Raw genomic sequence first — 25223 nt, forward strand, 5'->3', positions numbered from 1 at the left:
AGAACAGATGGCAAAAACTGATAAGTGATAGTCTGAACATGTTTAAAGAGGGGGGAAAGTGCCTGGACTCTCCCAGAACTAGAGCATCCTGGGGCAGAATTTCTAATCCTTTGTGTGTTTTAAAAGTGGTCGTCTGGATCCTACTACAGACCTTCTGAAACAAGGTCCAGTGGCCTCGAGACATATATATTGAAACAGTTCCTCAAGTGGTTTTGTTGCCCCCTGAAAACTGAGGGAGAATCAGCGTCCAGAGCCATTTAATGTTAGTCAAATGCACTTCAGTGAACAGAGCACAACAAATAACACAATTTTGGCTGAGAGTCATCTCAGAGTACGTGTGGTGTATTTTGTTTAAAACTAGGGAACTTATGCTCTATGACCCCTTAGAGAAGAGGTGAGCAGACTTGGGCCAAAGGGCCCTTCAGGCATTACCTGTTGTCTCTGTACTTCACTGCGCTGGCACAGGTGGGCGGCTGTGACTGAGGTCTGGCCCTTCACAGAAAAAATTTGCCAACCCTATCTATAGTATTTTGAATTTAAAAATTCTGGTGCCTAAAGAAGAAACATCGGAGGTGTGTGGATCCCCAGGATCCTAGATAATTAAGATTTTACCCTGTGGTTTAACAAGTAGTTATTTCTGGCCAATTATAGTTTGAGAAATTGTGTGTGTATGTGTGTTTAGGAGGGTGGTAGAAAGAACGGCAGTATGAAGCAGCGACTCACACTCTACATTTCCTCACAAATTCCAGGCCAACCATATTGGGTTTCTCTCTATATGAACCATGTTAAAGGTATTAAATAAATTACCTATAGTTCAACATATATGTTGTCACTGTTTCTCAAGTGTGCTAATTTCATCCACTATAAGAAATATGTTTTAGGGATGTCCCTGGCAGTACAGTGGTTACAACTCCACACTTCCAGTGCACAGGGCATGGGTTTGATCCCTGGTCAGGGAACTAAGACACAACATGCCACACAGTGTGGCCAAAAAATGAACAACAACAACGATGTGATTAAACCAGCCAAGATGACTAAATATAATACCACAAAAGCTCAAAAAAAAAAAAAAGAAAAGAAATACGTTGTATATTGTAGTCCAGTACACACAAATTCATACATTACTGAAATAGAAATTTCAGGGAGCATTTACCCTAACTATGTGTAATACAATCTGATATCTTCTGTTTCATTTAATAAAGAATTCTGGTTGCAGCCCATTAAGTTTATTTTATAATACACCCATGGATTATTGCATGCAGTTTGAGAAACATGTCATTGAGTGATGCAAATAAGCAGGGCAGTCCCTGCAGGATCACCTGTTTTGTGTTTCTCCTTTTCCTCGCAGGACCTAGGTTGTGAGAGATGTTCCCCTCCTGCCCATGCAGATGTTACGCTTCCCCTAGTCTTGATCATCTCATCTTATTTTCTTTCTCTTCTTAATTTAGTCTTAACAGTTTTCCTGCTTGACTTATATTTTGCCTTTTTTAATGCTAAAAATTTTAGAAATTGTAACCGGTATAAAATCAGAAGTCTTACTCTAAAAACAAATAAAACTGCTGCTTTATTGCCTTTAATAGTTTAGTAGGGAAGAAAATAATTAGACCCAGGGAAATGTACAACATTAAGAGAGTCTAAAAGCTTTTTTAAAAAACCATTTGTTTTTCTAACCTTCAAAAGAATAAAATGAAATTGGTCTCTTTTCTACATTTCACTAATAACCATCACATTCTGAAACTGTTTAATATGTTTTCTGTTCTCAATCAATTAGAAATAGTATTTTCCATATAATGTGATTTTAAAATATTTGCAAGCATTCACATGTGTGATTATTTTATATAGTCAATGGGGAAAACGTTTTCACGGGGAACATTTATTAACATTTTTTTTTTAACTCTTAAAGGATTGAAACACTTTCTGCGTGTGATACAAGCAGGTTGTTAATAGTTTTTTCTCCTCATGTGCCTCCACCTTTAGTTCTTTCCTTCCTTCCCTGTGAGAAGTAAAGCTGAGCATTTTGTAAGAGAAATGAGCAATTATAATAGATTTATAGGAAGTTAAATCAGAAGAGGACTTTCTTCAATGTACCTTCCTCTGTCTTAAGAGATGATTTTTCAGGCAGTGTTAAAGCTTTGATATTTAGGTGTAGTGAAGGAAAATATGTAAGATGGCTCTTTGTGAACCTACAGTTCTTCTCTACATTGTGATCATGGTTTTAACCATATGGCTTTATGGGAGCTGTGTCGCTTTTGTGTAAATTGAATTATCCGTCACCCTGTGCTGTGAACTAGCATGTTCAGCCTTACCTGCCACATCAGTCAGCAAAGATTATGGAATCTTTTTAAAAAATTAAGTCATGCCTTGTTTTTATAAAGTTATTACTCGGATATTTTTCTCCTAATCCTAATTAGGGATACAGACCAACACTTATAGCAAGTTCAAAAATCTTTTAATGAAATACCCCAAATTTTATATTTTGTTCCCCATTATTAAAGTTTCCCCCCCAAAACAAATCAAAGGAAAGCTATGCTGATAAATATGTGAGCCCCCTACCCCTTAAAAAACGGTGTCTTTTCTGCATAAGGTGCTGAAGTGCTGACTGCACAGTTTGTACAGACAACCAAATTGGATTGGAAAAACCAAGAAGCTCCTATTTCTGAAGATGTTCCAGGGTCAACGAATGCTAAAAGGGCAAGGAAACAAGAGACATCTCCAGTCAAAACTGTTCCAAGGGCTGAGCCACCTGTGAAGAAATCTCCACAAAAACAGAGGGAAAATACAGTAAAAGGCAATCAGAATCCCAGAATCAGAAAGCAGCCACAACCTGGTAAGAAGTCCTCTTCCTGTAAATTTCAGCACCGTAATACAGACTAATCGAGATTATAAAATAGCATATTGAAACAGTGTAAGATCAGTTGAAATCTGTCACGTTCTTATGGTCTTCTTTAGTTCAGACACTGACAGGACAAGTAACTTGGTTTCCCATTGTGAATAAATTAGAAAGTGCAAAGATTCATACCTTCACTAAATAGACCCTACTTTTCATTCTGCAGAAAGCCTGAACGTGAACTGTTTAGCAGAGTTAAAGTATAAATGGCCTTTTTTAATGACTAAATTCACAAGCAAGTAGCATCTGGCAGTATTTTTCTGGACCATAATCAGTTATAAAAAGGATATTATAAGTTTGTCCAGAGGGAACTGTAAAGACATGGTTCAAAGCAGTCAGTAATCCCGAATCCTGTATTTCATTTGTATTTTTTCTTGTTTTTTTTGGTTTGTTTTTTTTTTTTTCGGTACGCGGGCCTCTCACTGCTGTGGCCTCTCCCGTTGCGGAGCACAGGCTCCGGACGCACAGGCTCAGCGGCCATGGCTCACGGGCCCAGCCGCTCCGCGGCATGTGGGATCTTCCCGGACCGGGGCACGAACCCGTGCCCCCTGCATCGGCAGGCAGACTCTCAACCACTACGCCACCAGGGAAGCCCCTCCCTGTATTTGGTTTTAAAAGGCATTAAATTAATTTTAAAAGCAGTTTTACTTTTCTACTTCTACTTGTGCGGAAGTGAATAACCAAGTCTCCTTCTGTGAGCCAGCAGCTGACTGCTAGTTCCGTGTTCCACCTGCTGGAACCTCCTCGTTGCTGGCACGTTCCCTCATCACCGCGGACCTCACTTTTCTCCCAGCTCCATGTCCCTCTTCGCACCCCTCTCTCTGAGTAGAGTGCAGCTCCACCAAGCTGCAAAATCTATACATTTTACAGTATCTTCGGTATTGAGTCCTACTGTGTTGTATGTGTGGTGGTGTTTTTTGTTTAGAAAAACCTTCATTTCCTCATATCTCTGTATTTCCATCAGTTTTCTGTCTAATCTCGTGATTCTACTTTCTCTCATCTACCTTTAAGTTTTTTAAAAGCCTCAAATTTAGTGGAATTCAGGGAAAGAAACTCTTGTTTTGTTGGGGTGATGGTATTATGGATGAGCTTGGTTTTTTCTTTCCTCATTTTTAAAAAAAAATTTTTCGGCCACGCCTTGCAGCATGTGGGATATCGGTTCCCTGACCAGGGATCGAACCCACACTGCCTGCATTGGAAGCGCAGAGTCTTAACCACTGGACCACAGGGAAGTCCCTTTCCTCAGTTTCGTTAATGTTGTTTATGGCTGAAGATTTTTCTGAAAGCTCCTCAGTCATATCACCGTACAACCTGTAGAGAGTCATACCCAACACAGACTCTCTGCTTGTCTCCCCAGGCAGTTACGAGGTGGTCTTACCCACGGGTCCACATTTCTCTCCTGCTGTTTCCCAATGCGTGCCTTCCCTGCCAGGCACATGGTGCCACCCACACGAACCACGCCTGTTGTCACCCCTGTGCAGTCCCCTCTGCTCAGCTAAGTCCACACGGAGCCATTTCCTGATGCTCTGATCTGCACTCATTTCTCCTTTTTTTTTTTCGTTTCTTTTTTGGGTTTTTGAGAACATTAAAGAGTTAATTCATACTATTTTCCAATCATCTGGTGTGTCTTGGTCCTGTCTTTCCAATTAGTCTGTAAACAGGATGAGTATAGATACATACATAATGCATTGTATTCCCAGCCTTGTCATTAGAATTCCTTGTGCTGAATTGGCTTCTGTATACTTGTAGGCTAATCGATTAGCGGGAGGAGGTGTGCAACTGGGCATTGGCAGAAAAGTGAGCCCAGAAAATGAAAAGTTTCCAGAATGGGTATTCAGAAAGAGGCCGATTTGTATTGCAAGTGTCTGTATATATAGTGCAGCCACATTCCAAGTTAAAATTTTAAGATTACCACCTTTTAAATAATGTGTTAATTTTTCTTTTATTTCTTAATCACCCATGCTAATCCACTTCATTTCTTTTACTTGAAATATCAGAGTTTAAGAAGGCTCAATCATTTTGTTGCTGAAACTAATGGTTTTCTGTCCTTTTTAAAGTTTTCAATATGGTTTTTATTTACTGAACTCTTTAATTTTTTATAATTTATTTGGCATCATTTTATCTATATTTCTTAAAAGAGATAGATTATCAGTATTGTATTTTTAATTAATTGAAAACTTCTAACAAGTCAGTTATTAAATGATTTACCTGAAATGACACATATTAAAATGAACCCTTTTTCTTGACTCAATACAGTGTTCTCTATATTCGACCTTCCTCATAGTGATACTCAGTGTAAGAACCATAGTGTTTAAGGATAGAATGAACTTAGTGTCAGTAAACACATCAGATCCTAAAATGAATGTGTTTCCAGTACACCCGGAGGGTTCACGAGACAGCCCTCTTTGGGCCACTTTCTCGTACCTCACCCCGTTGGGCTCTGATATTTTAAATAAAAACTGGGCCGTGGTTGATTAATTTTACCCTCCTCACCATACACACACTCTTGTCATTCTGTTTGATGACCTCATAGGCCAGAGTTTTCTCTGTAAATGTACTGTCATTGGGCTTTGCAGACAGGTCAGTAATTTATTTCAGACCTGCTACTGCTAATTATAAAGAGGAGCACAGTTGGCTTTTCTGTCCATCCAGCCACCTGCTACAGGGACTCACTGCCCAGTATTGTTGAGAACTTTGTCCTTCATGATAACCACATTTTAAAAGGCTGAATCAAAGTCCTGAGAAGGCAAGTAAACCACCTGAGAATGTTAGTTTTCTGACTGAATGCCAGTGGGTAGATTTGAGTACCTGCTGTAAGAAGAATTATCAGTAGATGAGGAGATTTGCTTTTTTGCAGATAGAATAGAGAGGAAATGTTTTTAATGCAGAAACTGAAGTTTTAAAACTTGAAATTAATTGGCAATTCTGAATATTCTTACTTTTCTCATTTTTTATTTGTATCATAACGTATTATAATTAAACATCAATATGGTTAAAAATCATCTCTATTTTGAACTTAGGTGATTTCTCTAATAACTTGCCAAGGGAAATGATTTCTAAGAAAGTACATTAACCTTCTATAATATACACTTTAAACTTAGAAATTCTTAGATTCTCACTAGATTGTAAGCTCTCTGAGGGCAGGAGTCTTGTTTTCTTTTCTTGTTTTTGTTTTTTTCTCTTTGTATATTTCTTTAGCTGAGCAGTATGCCTTGTGTGTAGATCAGTACATGCAGGTTTTTTTTTTTTTTTTTTTTTTTTTTTGCGGTACGCGGGCCTCTCACTGTTGTGGCCTCTTCCGTTGCGGAGCACAGGCTCCAGACGTGCAGGTTCAGTGGCCACGGCTCACGGGCCCAGCCGCTCCGCGGCATGTGGGATCTTCCCGTACCAGGGCACGAACCCGTATCCCCTGCATCGGCAGGCAGACTCTTAACCACTGTGCCACCAGGGGAGCCTGAGTACATGCAGTTTTGAAGGGTGATTTCTTTTTAAATTAATATGCACATTCCTTAAGACTTGTTCCTCTGGTAAATACATTATAATACATCAGGAAGTTGGACAAGACCTCACTCTGGTAATAAAAATTTAACATACAATTTATGCAACATATCAAGAGGTTTTTCTTGAATATGTTGACTTAACTGTTGATTTTCACTGAACCATAGTAATATGACAAAGAATTAATTCTATGGAAATCAAGTGTCATGTGTCTTTTTTTCTTTTATGCTGAAGCCAAAGGAGAAACTTCTTCACAGCTTCAATCAGAAATTTCAGATGGTCAAGAAGATGTTATTAGCATAAGTACAGCTCAACCAGAAAATATCACAGTGGCTCCAGAAGACCCACCTGAAAACTCCATTGTCAACTGTGACTCCCAGGCCCTAAATATGTTGGCTGATCTTGCATTAAGCGCTGCTACCTCTACCACACCATCCTCTGAGCCCAGAAACTTGCCCTGCTCCTCTGAATTGCCACAAAACGATATTTTGCTTTCTAAAGAACATTCTTTGCGCGGTACATCAGACCACGAATATCATAGAGGAGTTAAAAGTCAAAAAGGTGGACCGTTATCCAAGCCCTCCTCTGATAAGAGTAATCTGACATCAGACCCCACGGTCAGCCAGGAGGAAGAAAGCTTGGTTGCTGGCATTCAGGCCCCTGCAGAAGCCCAGTTGGCACTGCCTGAGGAAACCCTAGAAAGTTCCGACGCAAGCCAAAGCTCTTTTGTTGCTGTGGAGCATTCCTATGCCCTGCTCCTTGCAGAACATTCAAAGAAGCATCTACAGCAGAGAGGGGCCCCAGGCCCTGCGTTTGCCAAGAATGGCACAAAAGGCCCTGAAGCGGGAACCCCAGTGGGGAAAGTGATGCCATTTCGGCATCAGCAGGTCACCTCCCCACTGCAGCAGCTTTCCGAGGCCCCAGCGCTCAGGCGCAGGAGCAGGGTGCTGCCCTCCAGCCTGAAGGACTTCTGCCGCTCTCGTACCGTATTCAGCTGTGACGGCTCCTTTAAGGTCACTTTCATATGGGAAGCAGATTACGTGTTCAGCTTAGACAGCAAGTATACCAACAACCCCCTGGAGAAGACTGTAATCAGAGCACTACACGGGTGAGTAGGAGTGACGCTGAGATGCAAATGGATGAACTTTTCTGTTGAGATAAATGTAGCGAGAAGGGATACTTGTGCTAAACTCTGGGGAGGGAGAAGGAAGTGTGTAAAATCCAGTAACTTGGGAATAATACCAGGCAGATTCACTGTAATTATTTGTTACATCAACTTCATTTTTATTTTACTCATTGTTTCATGGTCATGTAATTTTTAAAATAAAAATGAACACAAAAACTAAGGTTAATAATTAAGGCACTTACTTATGATAAGATAATCAACTAAAATAGTCATTTTCAATGATTTTGGTTTCTTCTTTCTTTAAAATCTCAGGCCTTGGAATACTGATTTACCAGATAACATGGAAGAAGTGAGGCTTTTACTTCATATGTGGGTAGCTCTGTTTTACAGCAATCAAAACAAAGGCATACAATCATCCCGAAAAGTAGTAGAACACAGCAACCCAGCAAAATACGTGTGCATAAATAGCACGTTAGAATCGTTTGAATTCAGTGAAATTGAGGAGTCCTCCGGTGTAGAAAGGTGCTCCGTAGACCCTCTGTTGGAGACTAATGAGGCTCCCAGAGGTCCTACTGCCAAAGTGTCCTTCCCAGACACTGACCCCCTGCTTCCTTTCATGAAACCACCGCCTGTGAGAGGCTTGGAGCTTTGGGTGCAGAATGAACAGAAAGAAATGTTTGCAACAGCAGGTCATCCAGAGACCCCGGAAAGCCAGAATTTCATCTATTCTTGTAATAATGAGGTAGGTAAAAGCTGAATACTGTAAATGCTGGCATTATTTTTGAAGAAATTTTTTTTGTACGTAAAATCACATTCATAACAAGGAATTGGTTTCTTTAGGAAAGTGGATTCTCTAGCTATGTAAAGGATTAGAATGCCAGAAACTTAGTTTACAAAGTCTGGATTGTCTGCAGGTGGAGCTTATCTACCATCCTGATTGAAGAAACAAAAGTAGGAAAAAAATCGTAGGCCTCAGATGATCTGGGAGCCAACCATAATTATGTAACTTTCTGGTTGTATGATTTGGGGCAAATTACTTGTTCTCTGAGCTTATTACTTTTTAAAAGAGGTGAATAATACTTATTCTGTTTACCTATAATAGTGTTTATGGATCAAATGCAGTAATAATAAATATAAAAAATCTTTGATAAACCTTAAAGGAAACTAAAATTGAATATATTAAAAAGTATTTTTAAAAACAAATCCTGAGGGCTTCCCTGGTGGCGCAGTGGTTGAGAGTCCGCCTGCCGATGCAGGGGACACGGGTTCGTGCCCTGGTCTGGGAAGATCCCACATGCCGCGGAGCGGCTGGGCCCGTGAGCCGTGGCCGCTGAGCCTGCGCGTCCGGAGTCTGTGCTCCGCAACGGGAGAGGCCACAACAGTGACAGGCCCGTGTACCGCGAAACAACAAATCCTGAGACAGTAAATAAAATGCCAGACCTCTCATAGGTCTGCAGATAACTGTTTGTAAATATGGAAAATACACTTTGTTTCATTTCACTGTTCTCAACTGATAGGACAGATAATCGAATTTTTTTTTTTTTTTTTTTTTTTTTTTTGCGGTACACGGGCCTCTCACTGTTGTGGCCTCTTCCTTTGCGAAGCACAGGCTCCAGACGCGCAGGTTCAGCGGCCACGGCTCACGGGCCCAGCTGCTCCGCGGCATGTGGGATCTTCCCGTACTGGGGCACGAACCCGTATCCCCTGCATCGGCAGGCAGGCTCTTAACCACTGCGCCACCAGGGAAGCCTGATAATCGAATTTTAATTGGAGCAAATTAAAAAGTTGTATCAAGATTCTAAGTAAATGGATTGACAAAATACCTGCCTTTTTAAGCTTTCAGAGCAGATTTATTACAGAATAATTTTACATGGGTTTGGGCACCTTCAGTGCCTGTGTTAACATTGAGTTTCTGTACCTGGGCTTCCGTGGGGATTTGCAGGTCCAGGGGTGAGCCTCAGAGGGTCTGTGAGTGTCTGCAGATGCTCATCTTCATCAGAATGAAGACTGGTGGAACGCTGTGGGCCAGAGACTGGTCTGAGCCCTTCACTCGCATTAGCTCAGTTAATTCTCACACAGCCGGGTGAGGTAAGGACCGTGCCACCCATCTTATAGGTGAGAAGACTGAGGATGGAGAAGTACAGAATGGCCTGGAGGCACATAGTAAATTGTCCGGCCAAGACTCAGATCTGGACACTCTAGCTGTTTCTCAATGTCTAATTCTGTGGATGTATTTATGTATATATATGCACATATGTGTGTGTTTATATGTGTACACATAAAATATATGTCACGTGTGTATGCGTTTTTTTTCTGAGGATGGCGTTCATAAATTTCATCTTATTCTCAAAGAGATACATAAAATCACTACCTTAGAATAAGAAAGTATTTATGTTTAGTCAGGCAGATTTTATTATTACATATATATTTATACACACACTAGTTTCTTATAAAGTATTTTTGGTTGTGGTACTTTAGTAATGTCCAATTAGGAATGATTTTCTTGCAAACATGAAAGAGTATTAAGTAGAAAGTAGAATGTTAAAATTAACGATTCCTAACACTTTCTATAGCATATACTTAGAAATATGTTTCCGTCATCTTCTTGAATACTGTACCCATACTTTAAAGGTGCACACACATCCTGTACCACTCCCTATTCTAGGGCAAACTAGGATTATCAAAGTTTTCATTTCACTAAGAGCACAGGCATGGTGAGATTCACGACTATGGCCCAACATTATCAGCCACAGTATGATTGGGAGGGTCATAGAACTGTTCTCAGAATGAGTGTACCATCAAGAGTTTTCTATGCTTTGTATCTGGCCAGTCGTGTCCTCTTAAAACCAAGTCTCAGCTCCTCCCTGCCAATTACTCAGGTCAGTGTCTTTCTTTGACTAAGGCAGAAATGTTTTTAACAAGAGATTTGAAACACAGGTCCTGACTTACAACACGACTGCTTCAAAATATGGCAGGAAATCTGTGACCGTAGTGTTCCAGAACTACAGGTGTAGGTCAACTGTATGATCAATCCACTTTACCATATTCTGAACAAGACCATTCTACAGCCTTTAAAAAAAAGAAGAAAAGAAACAGCCTTTTTATGAGGTTATCAAAATTGTCCAGAGGTATTTCTGTTACTGTTTATCCTAAATCCTTTCTGGTACTGTTTAAATCAGTCCTTTTAGTTTAGTTTATTAATGCAAGCTGCACTGTGTTTTCTACTGCTTTGTTGAATAGGGAGGTATTAAAATGAGAGAGAGATTATGTCCGCTTATAAGCTAAGAAGACAGCTAAGGGGTAAGGGACCTTCATTTAACAGGATAGAGATTGATACCTTGGGAAAGCTGCTTATCAGTGTATTCTGAGTACAAGAGATAATAATTAGTGTTTCCTCATGGGAACATTCCAGATGACAGTGCATTTATAGTCTAATTGAAAGCTGGTGTTTAAAATAAGTTATTCTTTGCTTTAAAGATTATCTTTTAATCTTACTAAAAATAATTTAAATTAATTGAGCACTTTTTCCTCTACTGCTGCATTTCTGAATTAAGTGATGCTATTTAGCAAACAGTCTGCATTTTCAAGTCTTTAAACTGCCAGTGGTCTAGCCACTTTTCTTCCCAAAAGTCCATTAAAAAAAAAAAAGGCTGTGCAACTAAGAAAGTTTTGGAGTTCTCGTGTGTGTGTATTTAGATAAAACAAATTCCTATTTGGGGGGTATTTTAAGCCTATCTAAGAAGAGAGGGATTTGCTTGATCTCTACCCTATGAAGATTCAAAAGAACAGAGCAAACTAAAATTGATCTTTGTCTGTTCTGTTCTTCACATATGTAAATGCTTGAAAAAAAGATCTATTTGGCTCTTGATTTTTTTAATTAATTTATTTCTTTTGCTTTTATCGTTTCAGATAATTGGGGGGAAAGCCGAACAAGAGTCATCAGATAAACTAGAGACCTCTAATCTGGTGCTTTCTAGCATTGGAAGCACCCAAACTAATGGATCTTCTATTCCTGCTGAAGATAAAACTTTTGAGCCACTTGATGGCACACAGGTGACTTCTTATAATGATACCGTCACACAGTCCACATTCGCCAGGACTTACGATGGGATCAGCAATCCGTCAATGATTTTTCAAAAGTCTGTGTACAGCACCCTTGAAAGCAAAGTTGATGTTTTTCATGCAAAAATGCAAACAAAAACAGGTGCTTTGCAGGGCCTTATCCAGCACAGCAGCTCTATAAACAAAGAATGTCAGTCATCGTTGGAAGGGGAGGATGATACGGAGTATGTAGTGATTAATCTGGAACCAGTTACATTCACTTTTGAAAAAAATGCCTATGCACCAATACAGACAGAAGTTGTAAACAGAGCTGATAAACCTACAACCTTTAATGTGGAGTTGATTAAACAAGTATCACCTGCTACAAGCCTTAGACATCCTGTGTCCGCATTTGAAAAGGCACAGACACAGGGTCTTAGGGACGTTCCCTCTCTGGCAATGTCAGGACAAGGCGCTAAGTACCTTTGTGCCTCCTCAGTGAGTAGAGAGATACTTGCTAAAGAAATGTGTTCATTACAGAAAGGACAGGCTGTTGCAGGCTCACCATCGCCGTCTGATAATTCCCTTGTAACAGAGGCATTATCACTAGTTAAAAGTTCTAGTTATTTGTTACCCAGAGAAGAAATGAAGCTCTCTCAAGAATGTTTTCTGTCAGCTCAGAGTCTCTTTAGCATCTCTTCGGAAGAGACTGTAGAGTCGTCCCAGCTTGAAGAAGTAGTCTCATCGTCGGCCTCTGACCCCTTGGAAGAAAAGGATTCACTTGACTGCATCCCATCAATGAGGAATGCTTCGGATGGCTCTTCAGAACTAAAGAATGACAAGAGTGGTCTAAACAGTGAAAATATGAGTTTTGAAACATTTAATTCTGCATTTACCAAACAAACCAGCCTATCTGTGACTAGAGAGGAAGTCAGCCTCGAGTTATCAGAGGAGGATTCTGACCTTGACCTCACTCTCACCATATCACCGCCCACAAGTCCCTGGGAAGAAGCATCCGCTGGTGAAATGGAGCAGCAGCAGGAGGCCACGTTACCCTGCTTAGAGCTTCAGGAGACAGTGGAAGAAATAATTGAGCCTGAAGAGGTGCCTGATGTGAACTCTGCTGATCACACGTCAATGAAACCACGAGAAAGTGAGAGAAAAGGTGATAACTTACAGACAGTGGCTTTCATACTTTCAAAAGAAACCTGTGCCCTTGAGGTTGCAGAGGAAGTTCATGCTGGTTCAGACTTCTCCTTCAGTTCTTTAATTGAAGAAGTGTCACCAGCTTCTAGCCCTGACTGCCAGGTACCAGGTGAAGAAGCACAACCAGCTTGGGCTGTATCTCCAAGTAGTTTTAAACTCTGTGATGCACACTGTAAGAAAACTGACAGATCCTCCCAGGTTGAAACAGTAGATTTGGCCATAACAGAAAAAGAAAATTCTTTTGTTGGTCCCACCCATCCAGTGGGACAAGATAACTTAACTCAGATACAGCAAATGCAGCTTTCTGCTGAAATGCCTCTAATACTAAAAAATCACCCAGGAAGAAAAGATAGATTTTTAACCCTTCCTGGTGAAGTCACTGAGGAAACTGTCCCAAGTGAGTGTGGTGAGGGTTACTCTTTCTCAGAAAAGGTGCCGCACCATGATGCAGAGTTAAACCAGCCTGCCTCAGCTGCCACATGCAGAGATTCTCTAGAAAACCTGGTAACGTCAAGAAATCCACTGCAGCCAATGAGTGTAGAGAACAGAAATCCCCACCTAAGTCATCTTGTCGTGGATACCAGTGAGCCTCCGTTTAGCCCTCAGAAGATCCTTGAAAATAAGTCTTTTGCTGACACGTTTGTTTCTACAACCACACCAAGTGGTGTGAATGTGTCATTAAAACAGCAGACCAGCTCTAAGAGCCTTAAGGAAAATGACTCGAGCAGTGATGTGAAAACAAACGAACTCTGTTACATCCTGGTTAAGTCCTTGTGCCTTGACCCAGTTGCTGGAGCTGAGGCTGTGCAGGCCCGCGGGTACCTGGAGCTCCCCAAGCCCACCCTCTTCTCGGGAGGGGCCACCCTAACCCACAGGGCAGGACCCAGCGATGCAGAGATGGAGTTTGAAACACAGGAGATGATCGTCAGAATGGCCAGTCTGCTGAAGAATAATGAAACTGGAGCTGAGTTATGTGAAACAGCTATAGATCTAGGAGGTGTCGGCTCTCAGCTGCACACCACCTCTTCAGAAGACAGACACAAACCGGCCCACATGCTGCAAGATGAGTCACCGTGTGCAGCAAGAGCTCTGCTGAATGGTGGGCTTTTCCCCGTCTGTTTACATGCTGATTCTTACCAGAATACAGCAGCAACCGGTGAAACTATCGATACAGAGCCTTCTTCCTTTGTTCCCAAATCTTGTGCCCCTCTTGTTTGTGGGGTGTTTGAAGAGCAGGTGGAAGATAAGAGTGCTGATGAGGGGCTGAGGGCTGAGTGGGGCTCTGTGACCCGAGGTGGAGGCCTGGATGTCAGTGTGAACTCTGACATCCATTATGAACCACTTTCTGGAGACTCGGATCAAGACTCTTTTGGTGAGTGTGGAAACCCCAGATTAGATACGGAAGAGTCCTGTACTTTGCGATATAGTCACAGCGAGAAAAAACAACGTACTTCCAAAGATGGTTTTGACTCTTTCCTGAACCTAAACAACAGTGATTATGATGACTGGGGCTACTCGAGCCAGGTTCCAGGGCTGGAGACGGGCATTCCTCCCAGAAGCTGGCCCATGGGATTAAAGAAGGAAGATAAGTGTGTGCCCTCTTACGTCCAAATCCGAGATCTCCGTGGGATCCCCAGGACCTACGCTAACTTCACTGTCACTAAAGACCTGAGAGACACTACGAGAACCCTGCATAGCCTGTGCAGGCACCCCGGCATCACGGCCAAGGGCGGCTTGCTCAGCTCCTGGACAGACACTTGGCAGGTGGCAGACGACCTCACCCAGAACACTTTAGATCTGGAGTATCTGCGTTTTGCACATAAACTAAAACAAATTGTGAAGACGGGAGTTGCTCCATGTTCCGCCCCTTCCACCGCCTTCTTTCCTAAGGAGCCCCCTCTCCAGGGCGCCATGGGGGCTTTCCCTGCGACAAAAGTGCCCGAGGCCCCAGGGCTGCCTCCTTCCTCCCGTAGCAGGAGTCCCCTCATGGTGACAGTCGTGCACTCAGACCTCAGACACCAGGGTCAGCAGGCGAGAAGGCAGACACCCAGCTGTGTGGGCCGTTCCTCCTCCTCCTGGAAGGAGAGGTGTGGACACGATAGAAATCATCTCCCAAACTCTGAACGAAATTCGACTGTTTCATACCACCTCAACAAACTGAAATATAACAGTACATTGAAAGAGTCCCGGAATGACATTTCCCTCATTCTCAACGAATACGCCGAATTCAACAAGGTGATGAACAGCCACCCGGTCATCTTCCAGGAGAAAGAGCCACATGCTGCTTCTGGAGAAGCCAAACCCCGAGAGCTGTGTCCCTCTATCCCTCGGTCAGCCTCCTACGATGACATGGTTGCAGACCTGTGCACCAGTCTGCACGTCAAACTGGAGAGGGTTGTGAAGGAGGCTTGTACCAGGACCTTTCTCTTCCACCTCGTGGAGACAGAGGACAAGTCATTCTTTGTAAGAACAAAGGTAAAGTGCCAGATTTTTCTTAACAGTTTATATTATTTTGATTGCTGTCTACATTTTTTGTAAGTAATAACAGGATTCTCAGCTTCAGAAAGAAGCCATTGATATGAAGTGGTGTTTCAGCTTCTCAGCTCAGTCTTTCCCTGCAGACTAAAGGTTTGGCCACAGGGATCTGCCGTTTGTACTATATTTGAAGATTTGTATGATTACCCAGGATTAGTGCAGTGAGTTCTTTTCGTAAAACAGTACCAGTGGAGGCATATTCAATTGTACACACAGGCCAAAGGTAAGATTCAGCTTTAAAAAAAAACTTACCTGTGTACCTCCATTAGTGTGGAGAGTGAGGGGGATCCAGGGTCCTTCTCAGGTGTGCGTGTTGGAGCCCCGCGTGCGCAGGTGAGGGGAACGTTGCCTCTCCTGATCCTCACGGTCTAACGGGACGTGAGAAACATGGTAAAGATAACTGTGCAGCTGTGGCAGGTGTGGCGGGGCAGGTGCGAAGATGTCATTCTGAGGGTGGCAGACCTGGTCAGGGGCCCAGGGACGTTATCCTTCAGGAGAGGACGCCGGCCTCTCACCAAGTGTGGACGGGTAGACCAGTAAGAGTTCGGGTCCCGATGCCCGATGAGATTTGTTTCAGGTCCACGCGTGTCTGCCCTCGTGCTAAGTCTTGGGTTAAGTCGGGGTGGCTGCCCCGGGATGACGTGTCCCAGGAGACCCCTGCCAGCGCCAAGCTGCTGAGGAGCACAGAGTGCCTGCAGATGTTTGCAACGTCTGGGCTGAGTGACGAGCGTGACGGTCGCCATGACGGGTGCACGGCGTGTAGATGCCAGGGCCGCTGCGGAGGAGCGAAAGGCCCCAGACCGCGCCTTGCGCCTCCTGGCAGGTCCTGCCCCGCATCGGTCAGTGTGGACGTCGCAGTCATCAGGCACCTGCGGGCCGAGGCTCAGCGCTGCCCCGGGGGGAAGCACGGGGCCTGAGGAGGCTTCCTGAAGGGTGGGGGGCGGTCGGGGGTACGGCGATCACCGTCAGGGGTAAAAGGGCCACATGGACGTCACGCGGGGGCACTTGGGCTCTCCTGAGGTACCTGCAGGGCACCGAGAAATGTTTCTGAAAGATGAGGAGCAGCACGTTTGCACTTGACAGAGTGGTCCCTCCACCACAGCACGGAGAGTGGATTAGAAAAGCGAGGCAACCGGCCTCAACGCGAGGCTTCCCCGTGTCGCCCGAGTCAGCAGTACGTTCTCCTGTGAGGCGGCTGATGGCTCCTGTTTTGTATCATTTAATATGATTTTTAGTTTTTTCCAAATTTGTGGAATCAAGGATCCTTTTGTTGTCCAACATTCTTCACAAATGGCTGCCATATCTGGTCTGCCCTCCACCCGCCCCCCTCCCCATTGTCTTTGTTGCAATTTCTGTGCCATTTGGGTAAGATTTTAGTTGAAAAAATAAAGCATTAAGTGGCCTTCAGTCTTTGGAAGGTGATTAGCCTCCAAAAGTAACCTGGAAATTATTTATTTTAACCTTGAATTAAAGTTGATTTTCTCTGGCTGAGTAGATACACCACACCCTGACCTGCGCTGAAATAAGTCAGGGATCGACTGAGTTAGCACCATGGCCATGTCCTTGTTTTACCACATTGAGCAAAATACTTGATTTCTTTTTGCTTCCATCTGAAAAGCAACAATGCACTATCTTAGTTCTCATGTCTTTTACAGAGCACAGGTGACGCTGGTTTTCATACGGGAGCAGTCACAGTGATGTTTATCGAAGTAACACTTCTAGATAACACGCTTGTTTCGGTAGTGACTGTATCATTTCATGGTACTTCTAGATAACACGCTTGTTTCGGTAGTGACTGTATCATTTCATGGTACTTCTAGATAACATGCTTGTTTCGGTAGTGACTGTATCATTTCATGGTACTTCTAGATAACACGCTTGTTTCGGTAGTGACTATATCATTTCATGGTACTTCTAGATAACACGCTTGTTTCGGTAGTGACTGTATCATTTCATGGTACTTCTAGATAACATGCTTGTTTCGGTAGTGACTGTATCATTTCATGGTAATATTTTATCACGTGGCCACTATTTACAACAGAAAATAACAAATTGTTTGCACCTTTAAAACAACTTCAAGTGAGAAAGTGGACATAGTATAAAGTACATTTGAGAATAAAGTGTGATCAAGAGCAAAGTGTTTTTAAAAAGCTCAGAAAGCTATGGTGGAGAATCCGTCTGTCCTGGAGCATTCACCAGTGATGGGGTATCAGGTCCTGTTTACTCATAAGGTGATTCAGGGTGTGACAGGATGGCCCAGAATTCCACAGGAGCTGATGAAAATGTTGAACCTATCAGAAAATGTATTAATTCAAATCGTTCATTAGTAAAATAGGTGAGGATTTATAAGGATTTATATTTAGATATTTTAAGGAGCTCTTTGTTAAAAGATATCTTGTCTGTAGGAATGTCTTTGAAAATACATCACCATACTTTTCTCATTTTATTTTTAAATTTTTATTGGAGTATAGTTGATTCACTATGTTGTGTTAGCATTGCCATACATTTTGAGTGAAAACTTGAAGTCAGAATTTGAGTTGTCTTGAGATCTGGCGGGGAGACTGACCAAAGTAACACCTTTTTTTAGAAAGGAAATAACAAGTGATGGTCCGTGTTTTTGGTAAACCTCCAGAATCCTTCAGAGAAACAATGTCAAAATCACAAAGGAGGACAAGGTTAAGGAACTTCTTTAACTACACGAACTTATCCTCCCAATGAGGCTTATTGCAGAACTGCTCTGTGGAACACAGCCGCGCCCCATAACCAGGCACAGTGTAACACCCGGCTCCCGCCACTCTTCAAAGCCTGGGTCCAAGCCACTGCCAGCTTCCAGAATCCGTCCTTGTTATCGATACTCAAAGTAATGCATAGGCATCATAAGTATTGTCAAAAGTCGTAGAAACATTTTGACTGGAGATGGCATTTTTAAAGTAAATATCTGCCTTCCCAAGGTAACTCCTTTGAATAGGGTGAGGTTCATGTATGTATATTAGTCTGAGGTTTCAGAAGAATCCACCTTTGATACTTTATGAACATGAAAGATTCATTATAAAGTGCTTTGCCTTTGAAATAAACTTCTAAATCCAGTTGTCAGTGATACCCAGGAGTCATTTTATATGTGAAAGCTGACATCTAGTAATAAGATAAACTGCCATTTATGTTGCCTTATTAGAATGTAATTTAGTAAACAGGATGTAGTCTTTGATATTTTTAGTAAACTGTAAAAGTAGTTCTGTGCAAGTATCCTTTTTTAAATCATGTCTATTTGTAAATCTTTCAGCATATTCTAAGGAAAGGAGGCTACACAGAAATTGAACCTCAGCATTTCTGTCAAGCATTTTACAGGGAGAAGGATATGCTCATAGTCATCATCAGAAATGAAGATATATCATCACATTTGCATCAGGTAGGTTTGGAAGTAACTTTCTTACGGAGAAATGTATTCTGGGCATTTTATGTTATTCTATAATTATCAGGCTCATCACTGCCTTTTTATTTAGGGAAGAAGTTAAAGCACAATACCATTTGTACTACTGATACTAACGTTGTAATTTACCAAGGTATTTATAAGGCAAATTATGTCTCAGAGTTAAGAACATTTTCATAGTAACTAAGGGAGAACTTCGATGAAGAGAGACTGGTAAAATTTTCTCACCTGAAATATAAATCTACATTTGTTGATGTCTAACAGTAATAAATCTTGCTTTAAAAGGACTTTTGAAAATTTTAACTCTTTGTTACCATATTTACCTATCAGTTAAATAAAAGTAATTGCTTCTCCCAAAAAGCTCTGACATCGAGGCTCAGCCTGGGCTTACGGTCCTGCGTCAGGAGGCAGGAACTGAACCCACAGCATGGACGCCACGTGAAGCGGGAGACTAGGGTGGTGGTGAGCTTGCCACCTGCCTGATTACAGGTCCCAAACCTCAGGTGTTCTCCCCTCATTCCGTCTTCCACCTTTGGAGTTGAGAGACCACTTTGTAACCAATCTTAATGAGTTTGCAGCATTGCTGATGGAGTTAAAATTCCTTATTAACTGACAGAATTACCAGTCAGTCATCAAGGTTAAAGATATTTCCAGCTGTTCCTGAGTTTGGACACCCTTGGATAGAAATGACAAAAGTGACCCAATGAACCTGTCTTCACCGGGGTACCTTTTTATGTTTCAGATTCCTTCTCTGCTGAAGCTGAAGCACCTTCCCAGTGTCATCTTTGCTGGAATCGACAGCCCTGAAGACGTCCTCAGTTACACCTACCAAGAGCTGTTCCAGACAGGAGGCTTTGTGGTGTCAGATGACAGAATACTAGAAACTTTAACATTAGGTTTGTCTCTCATTTTCCTTTCATATCTAGTCAAATCAATTTCTCCTTGCCCAGTGATTCAAATATTATTTCATCAAAAAGAAATCAGCATTAACTCAATATGTCACCGTCTGTTGAGGGCTTAATTTCTGTCATATGCTGTGCTAAATAAGCACTTTGCTCTTGACCTCTTTTGTATTAAAACCTCTCAGTAATGTGGCTAAACTACTCATACACATTTGAGAGTTTGTTATATTCAATTCTTCCCTTTGCCAAATCAAATCAGCTACATATTGGTTTAGAATCAGCCCTCTTTCCTCCATTTCTGTTGCCATCACCCCTACCGTTTTGTCGGTATCATGGAAATCTAAAAAAGGCTACTGGAAGTCTCCTCAGTTATCTGCTTAAACACTCATATATAAATAGTTTCTCTCGGGGCAATGAATTTGACGTCAAAGAATGTTAGAGCACAGGGCAGACACTTTATGTACAATCAAAACCTGCCCAGCTCTGATAGCACATTAGAAGTAAATATGGATACCACTTCTCCATTGAAGAGGAGGAGGACGTACCTTAACAAGCATGAATGTTGCATAGAAAGTGGAGTTGAAAATATTTGTAGATTCTGTATTTAGAAGCCTAGACCTATCTTATCTCTGTTGCAACAGGACCCCACTTTCGTTCCATCCACAGATTTATATACACTCAGAGCTTTTAACTGCTAATGACTGCAGTGCTCTTCTCTCCTGCTAGTGTGAGAAGGTGGGGCTGGGTTGAGGGACCACGGGTTAAAGTGTGGCACAGCATCCTTCCTGCCCAGCTACAGGAGTGGCAGTGATGGTCAACACTCAAACATGGGGCCTTATTCTCACAAATCATCATCCCTGGGCTTTGACTAGACAAGCCAAAAATCCTAAAATACATCTTGTCTTGTCAAACTTGTTCATTCTGTAGTACAACTGAAGGAAATTATCAGAATCCTGGAGAAACTAAATGAAAATGGAAGATGGAAGTGGTTGCTTCACTACAGGGAAACTAAAAAGCTAAAAGAAGATGTGAGGTGAGACCTTTATGGAATTTGAGGCCTGGGTGTGGGAGAGGGTGGAGACACCTGGGTTCACCCAGAAAGGCTCCCTGAGCTCTGGACCAGTGTCATCCACGTGTTGCCACAAGGTCACTTTGTAAGAACATAAATCGTCTATGTCACTGAAGGCAGTGTTTAGGTCTGTGGACTGTTTTTCGGGTTTTGTTTTTATAGCAAGGCTTTCAGTGCAGAAAGCTGTGTTGTGACCATAATCCAGGGTCTGAGTTGCCTTCTCCAGACCAACAGTGACCAAGTCAGACACACACAGGAATCCTAAAATGTAAAAAAAACAAATTCACCTATGGGTTTTTGTACATTTATTCATAAATTAGGTTGCTCCAGTTATAAGGACAGAAAAATTGAGACCAGCATGTAGCCTTAATTTAACTCTTAAATAATAGACTAGAAACAGGCAGACTCCCTTAAATGAAGAGACTTGGGGCCTGCGGGAGGCCCTTCCGTATCAAAGATGGGCCTGCAGGTTGTAATGAGACGGGAAAAGGAGTGTGGGAATGCAGAGGTGGACTGGGGGAATCTATAGATGGGACAGGTCATCTGTCACAGGACTGTCCTAATAAGTTCACACATAGGAAGTAGACAGTACAAACCCACTTTAATGATGTGGAAGTTGAGGCACAGAGGATGCCAGACCTGACCCAGGCAGACAAGGAGGAAGTCAGGAAGCTGGGCTTTGACCCGGAATGTTCGTCTCCAACCTGACAGTTACCTTCTGTTTGACCGCACTGCTTTCTCCGGAGGAAGACAACTGAAATCGTGGATGTGCACGGGATCTCGAAAGATGGCCGAGAATAGCAGTTGGGGAAAGGCTTGCACTTAGGAGAGGAACTTGTACAGGAGGAAAAGAGGGAGCGGAACCGAGAGCTGAGACTGTCAGGGAGGAAGGGCTCCAAGGGGCCCTCACAGGGCTTAGTTAACACAGCACTTCAGAGGGAAGGTTCAACTTCAGGAGTAAGTACAGAAGCAGATGAAAGCTGAGGTGGCAGAGCACACCTGTTAAGATCGGTCAGTGTAAATTAATTCAGCATGCATAGGACTTTGCGTAAACAGAGACACTTATGTCACTGGAATCTCTTCACATCAGGCCAGTCTCGAATAGTGAGAACTTTTCAGAAAACTTATCATATCCTTTTGCCCTTGGAGGCGGGGAGAATTTGTCCAAAACTAAAACAAAACAGAACAAAAACCATGCGTGGTTATCAGTAGCTACAAAACCATCCTCTAATTCATCTCTAGGCAGATACGGGACTAAATAGATACATAATTTTTTAAATATGCAAAATAATGCCACACATAGCATAAAATAGTAACTAGAAGCATATAAAAAATTTCTATTCACAGTGATAAACTATGTACAGTATGATGCCAGGCATATAAATTTACACACATGAAGGATAAAACCTGGAAGGAAATTCATCGTGATGCAGTTCATGGTGTGACTAGAGCTATGGGAATACGCAGGCTTTGGGTTTTCTCCAGCAAGCAGGAGCGAGGGTGTGAGTACTGGAGGGGCTGCAGGATGGAACACTTTCCTCTAAAAGGAAGAATAAAAGGTAGAAACAAGATTTAAAGTGAGGTGAGAAAATTCTAGCTGTTAGATGATCTTAATGAAGTTGGTGACTATCTAACCAAAAAGAAGTAGAGTGGTTCTGGAGAGCCAAAGCACGGGAAGCACTGCTGTATGAGACAGGATGCAGGAAGGGGCCCGCTGGGAATGAGTGGGAGGCTTGCCAGCCACATGGCTGGAAGCAGTGTTCGATGGCCATGTGCTGTCCTTCCTGACGGGACGAGGAGTAAGTACACTCGGAATGTTTTGAGGGAATTCGACAGGACGGTGACATCTGGGAAGCCAAGTGTGTCGTACAGAAGAACAAAGAAGGGAAAAGGAGTTTGACTAAGTATAGTGAAGGCCAGAAAAAGTCTAGGAATAAAGCAACTGAAAATTAAGATACAGAAAATCTTTCACAAACTTAGACTTATCTAAATTTAACATTTTTGTGTATTTTTCAGAGTGGATTCAATTGCATATAAAAAGAACTTAATATTGAAATCGTATCAGAGTGCAAATATCTTTGAGCTGCTTCATTATCACCAGTGTGACTCCCGATTATCAACAAAAGCTGAGCACCTGAAATGTCTGCTAAACCTGCAAATTCAGCGTGTCCACGCGAGGTTTGCCGTCTTCCTTACAGGTAAATTCATAGCCTTAAGTTCTAATTTTCATCAACCAGTTAACGCCCAGTAGGTCCACTCTTTAGAAACGTCCTTCCATCCAAGTGGAGTCATTGGCGGCCAGGAATAAACGCACACGAGGCTGGGGCAGCAGGTATTGTGGGTTTTGTCCTGTTAATAGAAGAAAAAAAAAATCCTGTACTAGATCTGTTAAGTGTAACCATCTAAGCTTTTAAAAAAGTGCCCATCAGTGGCTTCAGGTCCCTCCCTCCCACCACCGCCCATGGAGGCGGCTGCTCCCAGAGCTCCAACCTCATTCCTCACTTGAAACAGGCTCGCTTTTTCCTTCACGTGTATGACTTTTTTTTTCAATAAAAGGGATTTTGCTACTTTTAAAAAGTATTAATGAATTTTTTTCACCAAAAAAGGTTATTTTTCTTTTTACAGAAAAGCCTGTTGTCTCCAGAGATGTCTTTGAAAACAGTGGCATCCTTGTTACAGATGTAAATGACTTTATTGAAAATATACAGAAAGTAGCAGCTCCGTTCAGGAGTAGCTACTGGTAAGAACACTTGTGACTCTCTCCCACGTGAGCTGGAACTGACAGCAGATGCTGACATCTGTGTCTGCGGGAAACCAGTTGCTCAAAAACTTTTGTACGTTATACGTCATGCTGTAAATTTAAAGTTTTGTTTATTTAGGGGTGCTGCTAGTTTGGCATAAATGGGACTTTCTCAAGTATCACTAATGAAATAACTAACCTCCATTCTATGAGTGTTTTCACCTGCAGTCCATCTGCTGCCAGGACGGAAGACAATGTAGCCTACATGCATAGACATTTTCCCCTGTAGGTAGCATCCTATTTATGGAATAGTTCTTGGTTATTTTATTTTAAAGACGGAATTATCAATTTTGTATTCAGGTGATTTAACTGCACCTTACCTAGACATCGGTGATGCCAACAACAAATGAGTATTTTCCCTTTTCTTTGAAAACCTTTGATTTATATGAGAAGACTGTTCTGTGTATCTCAGTGTTCTACAACTTGGGGGAACATTTTTCTTCATGTTCTACACATTGCCAGAATGTCTGACTTTGTTGTCTGGCTTTGTTCACAGCAGCACTGTAGTTTTCCATTAGTTTTGGGTTACAGTGTTCAATATTATTGTTTTAAATTATTCTCATTTTAAGCAGAATAGCTTCAAAGCTATTCATTGAAATTAATGATAAAAATAAGAATTTCACAAGTGTACTCAATTGTAGCAAAAATAAGTCTATTTTAACCAGTAGCTTTGTTTTTGCACGTTAAGGTCAGAAATGCACATGTAATGCATGTTGTAGTCTGTTTTAAAGGTTTTACCACCTGTGTAAAAACTAACATCTTCAATGGCTCTATCTGCTGTTATTCATGCTACACTACATAAACATTTTTTTCCTAAATGGTACAAATTTATAAACTGTCATTTTCACTTACTCAGTTTTTGTAAACAGCGTACTACAAAAATCAATCCTCTGAGGAAGAAATAATCATTTATTTATATTAGAAATAATTTCTACAACAATCTTTAAAACTCAAAACCAAGCAAAAACATTGGTAAGATACATAGTATCTATTTGGAACAAAGGTTTTTGTACCTAATTTGTTTCATTTTAATAAAGACAACTAAAAATCATTCAACTGCTTCTGCAATGATTTTATAGCAAATATTAAATTTGTAAGAGAATGTTTTACAGCACTTTAAATTTTTTAGGCCATTTAGCAGAATAAGTAGCTTCCAAAAGAATCCTACCACTTACCTCACTTTGGCCGCCATCTGTCAAGCCTCATCCCCGCAGGCCTGCCCGGTGCTTTCACCTCCCTCGTGCGGTGCCGAGCAGCAGGCTCCAGCAAGAGGACACTTCACACGCTCCAATTGGCCCTTCCAGGGGGTCATGTCAGCCTGCACCGGAACTTCCCTCAAAAGCCATTTATCTGCTTTTATACTCCCCCTACAGAACCCAAAGTGTTCCTTTCCCCTCGGTATGTTCTTAGGAGGAGGAAGAATGACTGAGTTTTAATTCTTACCCTAGCTCTTGCTTAGAGACCCACTCAGCTGATTTTTACCCCAGGGATAAGAATCTAATAGGACCATAACTGTATTTGGTACACTGAATTAATCTGAAATTACTACGGAAAAAGGAAAGTAACATTTACAGCGCACCTGCCAGCCGTGCTCCTCCCCTGAAGAACCTTCCAGCACCCACGAGGCCGCCCGTTCTGTAACTGAAGGCTTAGCCAGGCCACAGAGGAGCAGGCGCCTCCAGACTGAGCTTCTGCAGAGACTCTGCCCTCATCACCTTTGTGCCCCGTTGGC

At 42.1% G+C, this 25223-nt stretch overlaps 1 protein-coding gene across 1 annotated transcript in view; it reads left to right on the forward strand.

Moving 5' to 3' along the window:
• TASOR2 (transcription activation suppressor family member 2) overlaps nucleotides 1–24522 on the forward strand; it is a 67020-nt gene extending 42498 nt beyond the window's left edge. The window contains 9 exon segments of the mRNA XM_082852947.1: nucleotides 2585–2827; nucleotides 6620–7493; nucleotides 7824–8253; nucleotides 11421–15233; nucleotides 18574–18699; nucleotides 19463–19616; nucleotides 20550–20655; nucleotides 22708–22889; nucleotides 23317–24522. Coding sequence (XP_082709073.1) covers nucleotides 2585–2827; nucleotides 6620–7493; nucleotides 7824–8253; nucleotides 11421–15233; nucleotides 18574–18699; nucleotides 19463–19616; nucleotides 20550–20655; nucleotides 22708–22889; nucleotides 23317–23435 — 6047 coding nt within the window. The 3' untranslated portion in view covers nucleotides 23436–24522.
• The last annotated feature ends 701 nt before the right edge of the window (nucleotides 24523–25223 follow it).

The sequence above is a fragment of the Leucopleurus acutus genome (genome assembly GCF_964270905.1).
Source record: "Leucopleurus acutus genome assembly, chromosome: 1".
Classification (NCBI taxonomy): Eukaryota; Metazoa; Chordata; class Mammalia; order Artiodactyla; family Delphinidae; genus Leucopleurus; species Leucopleurus acutus.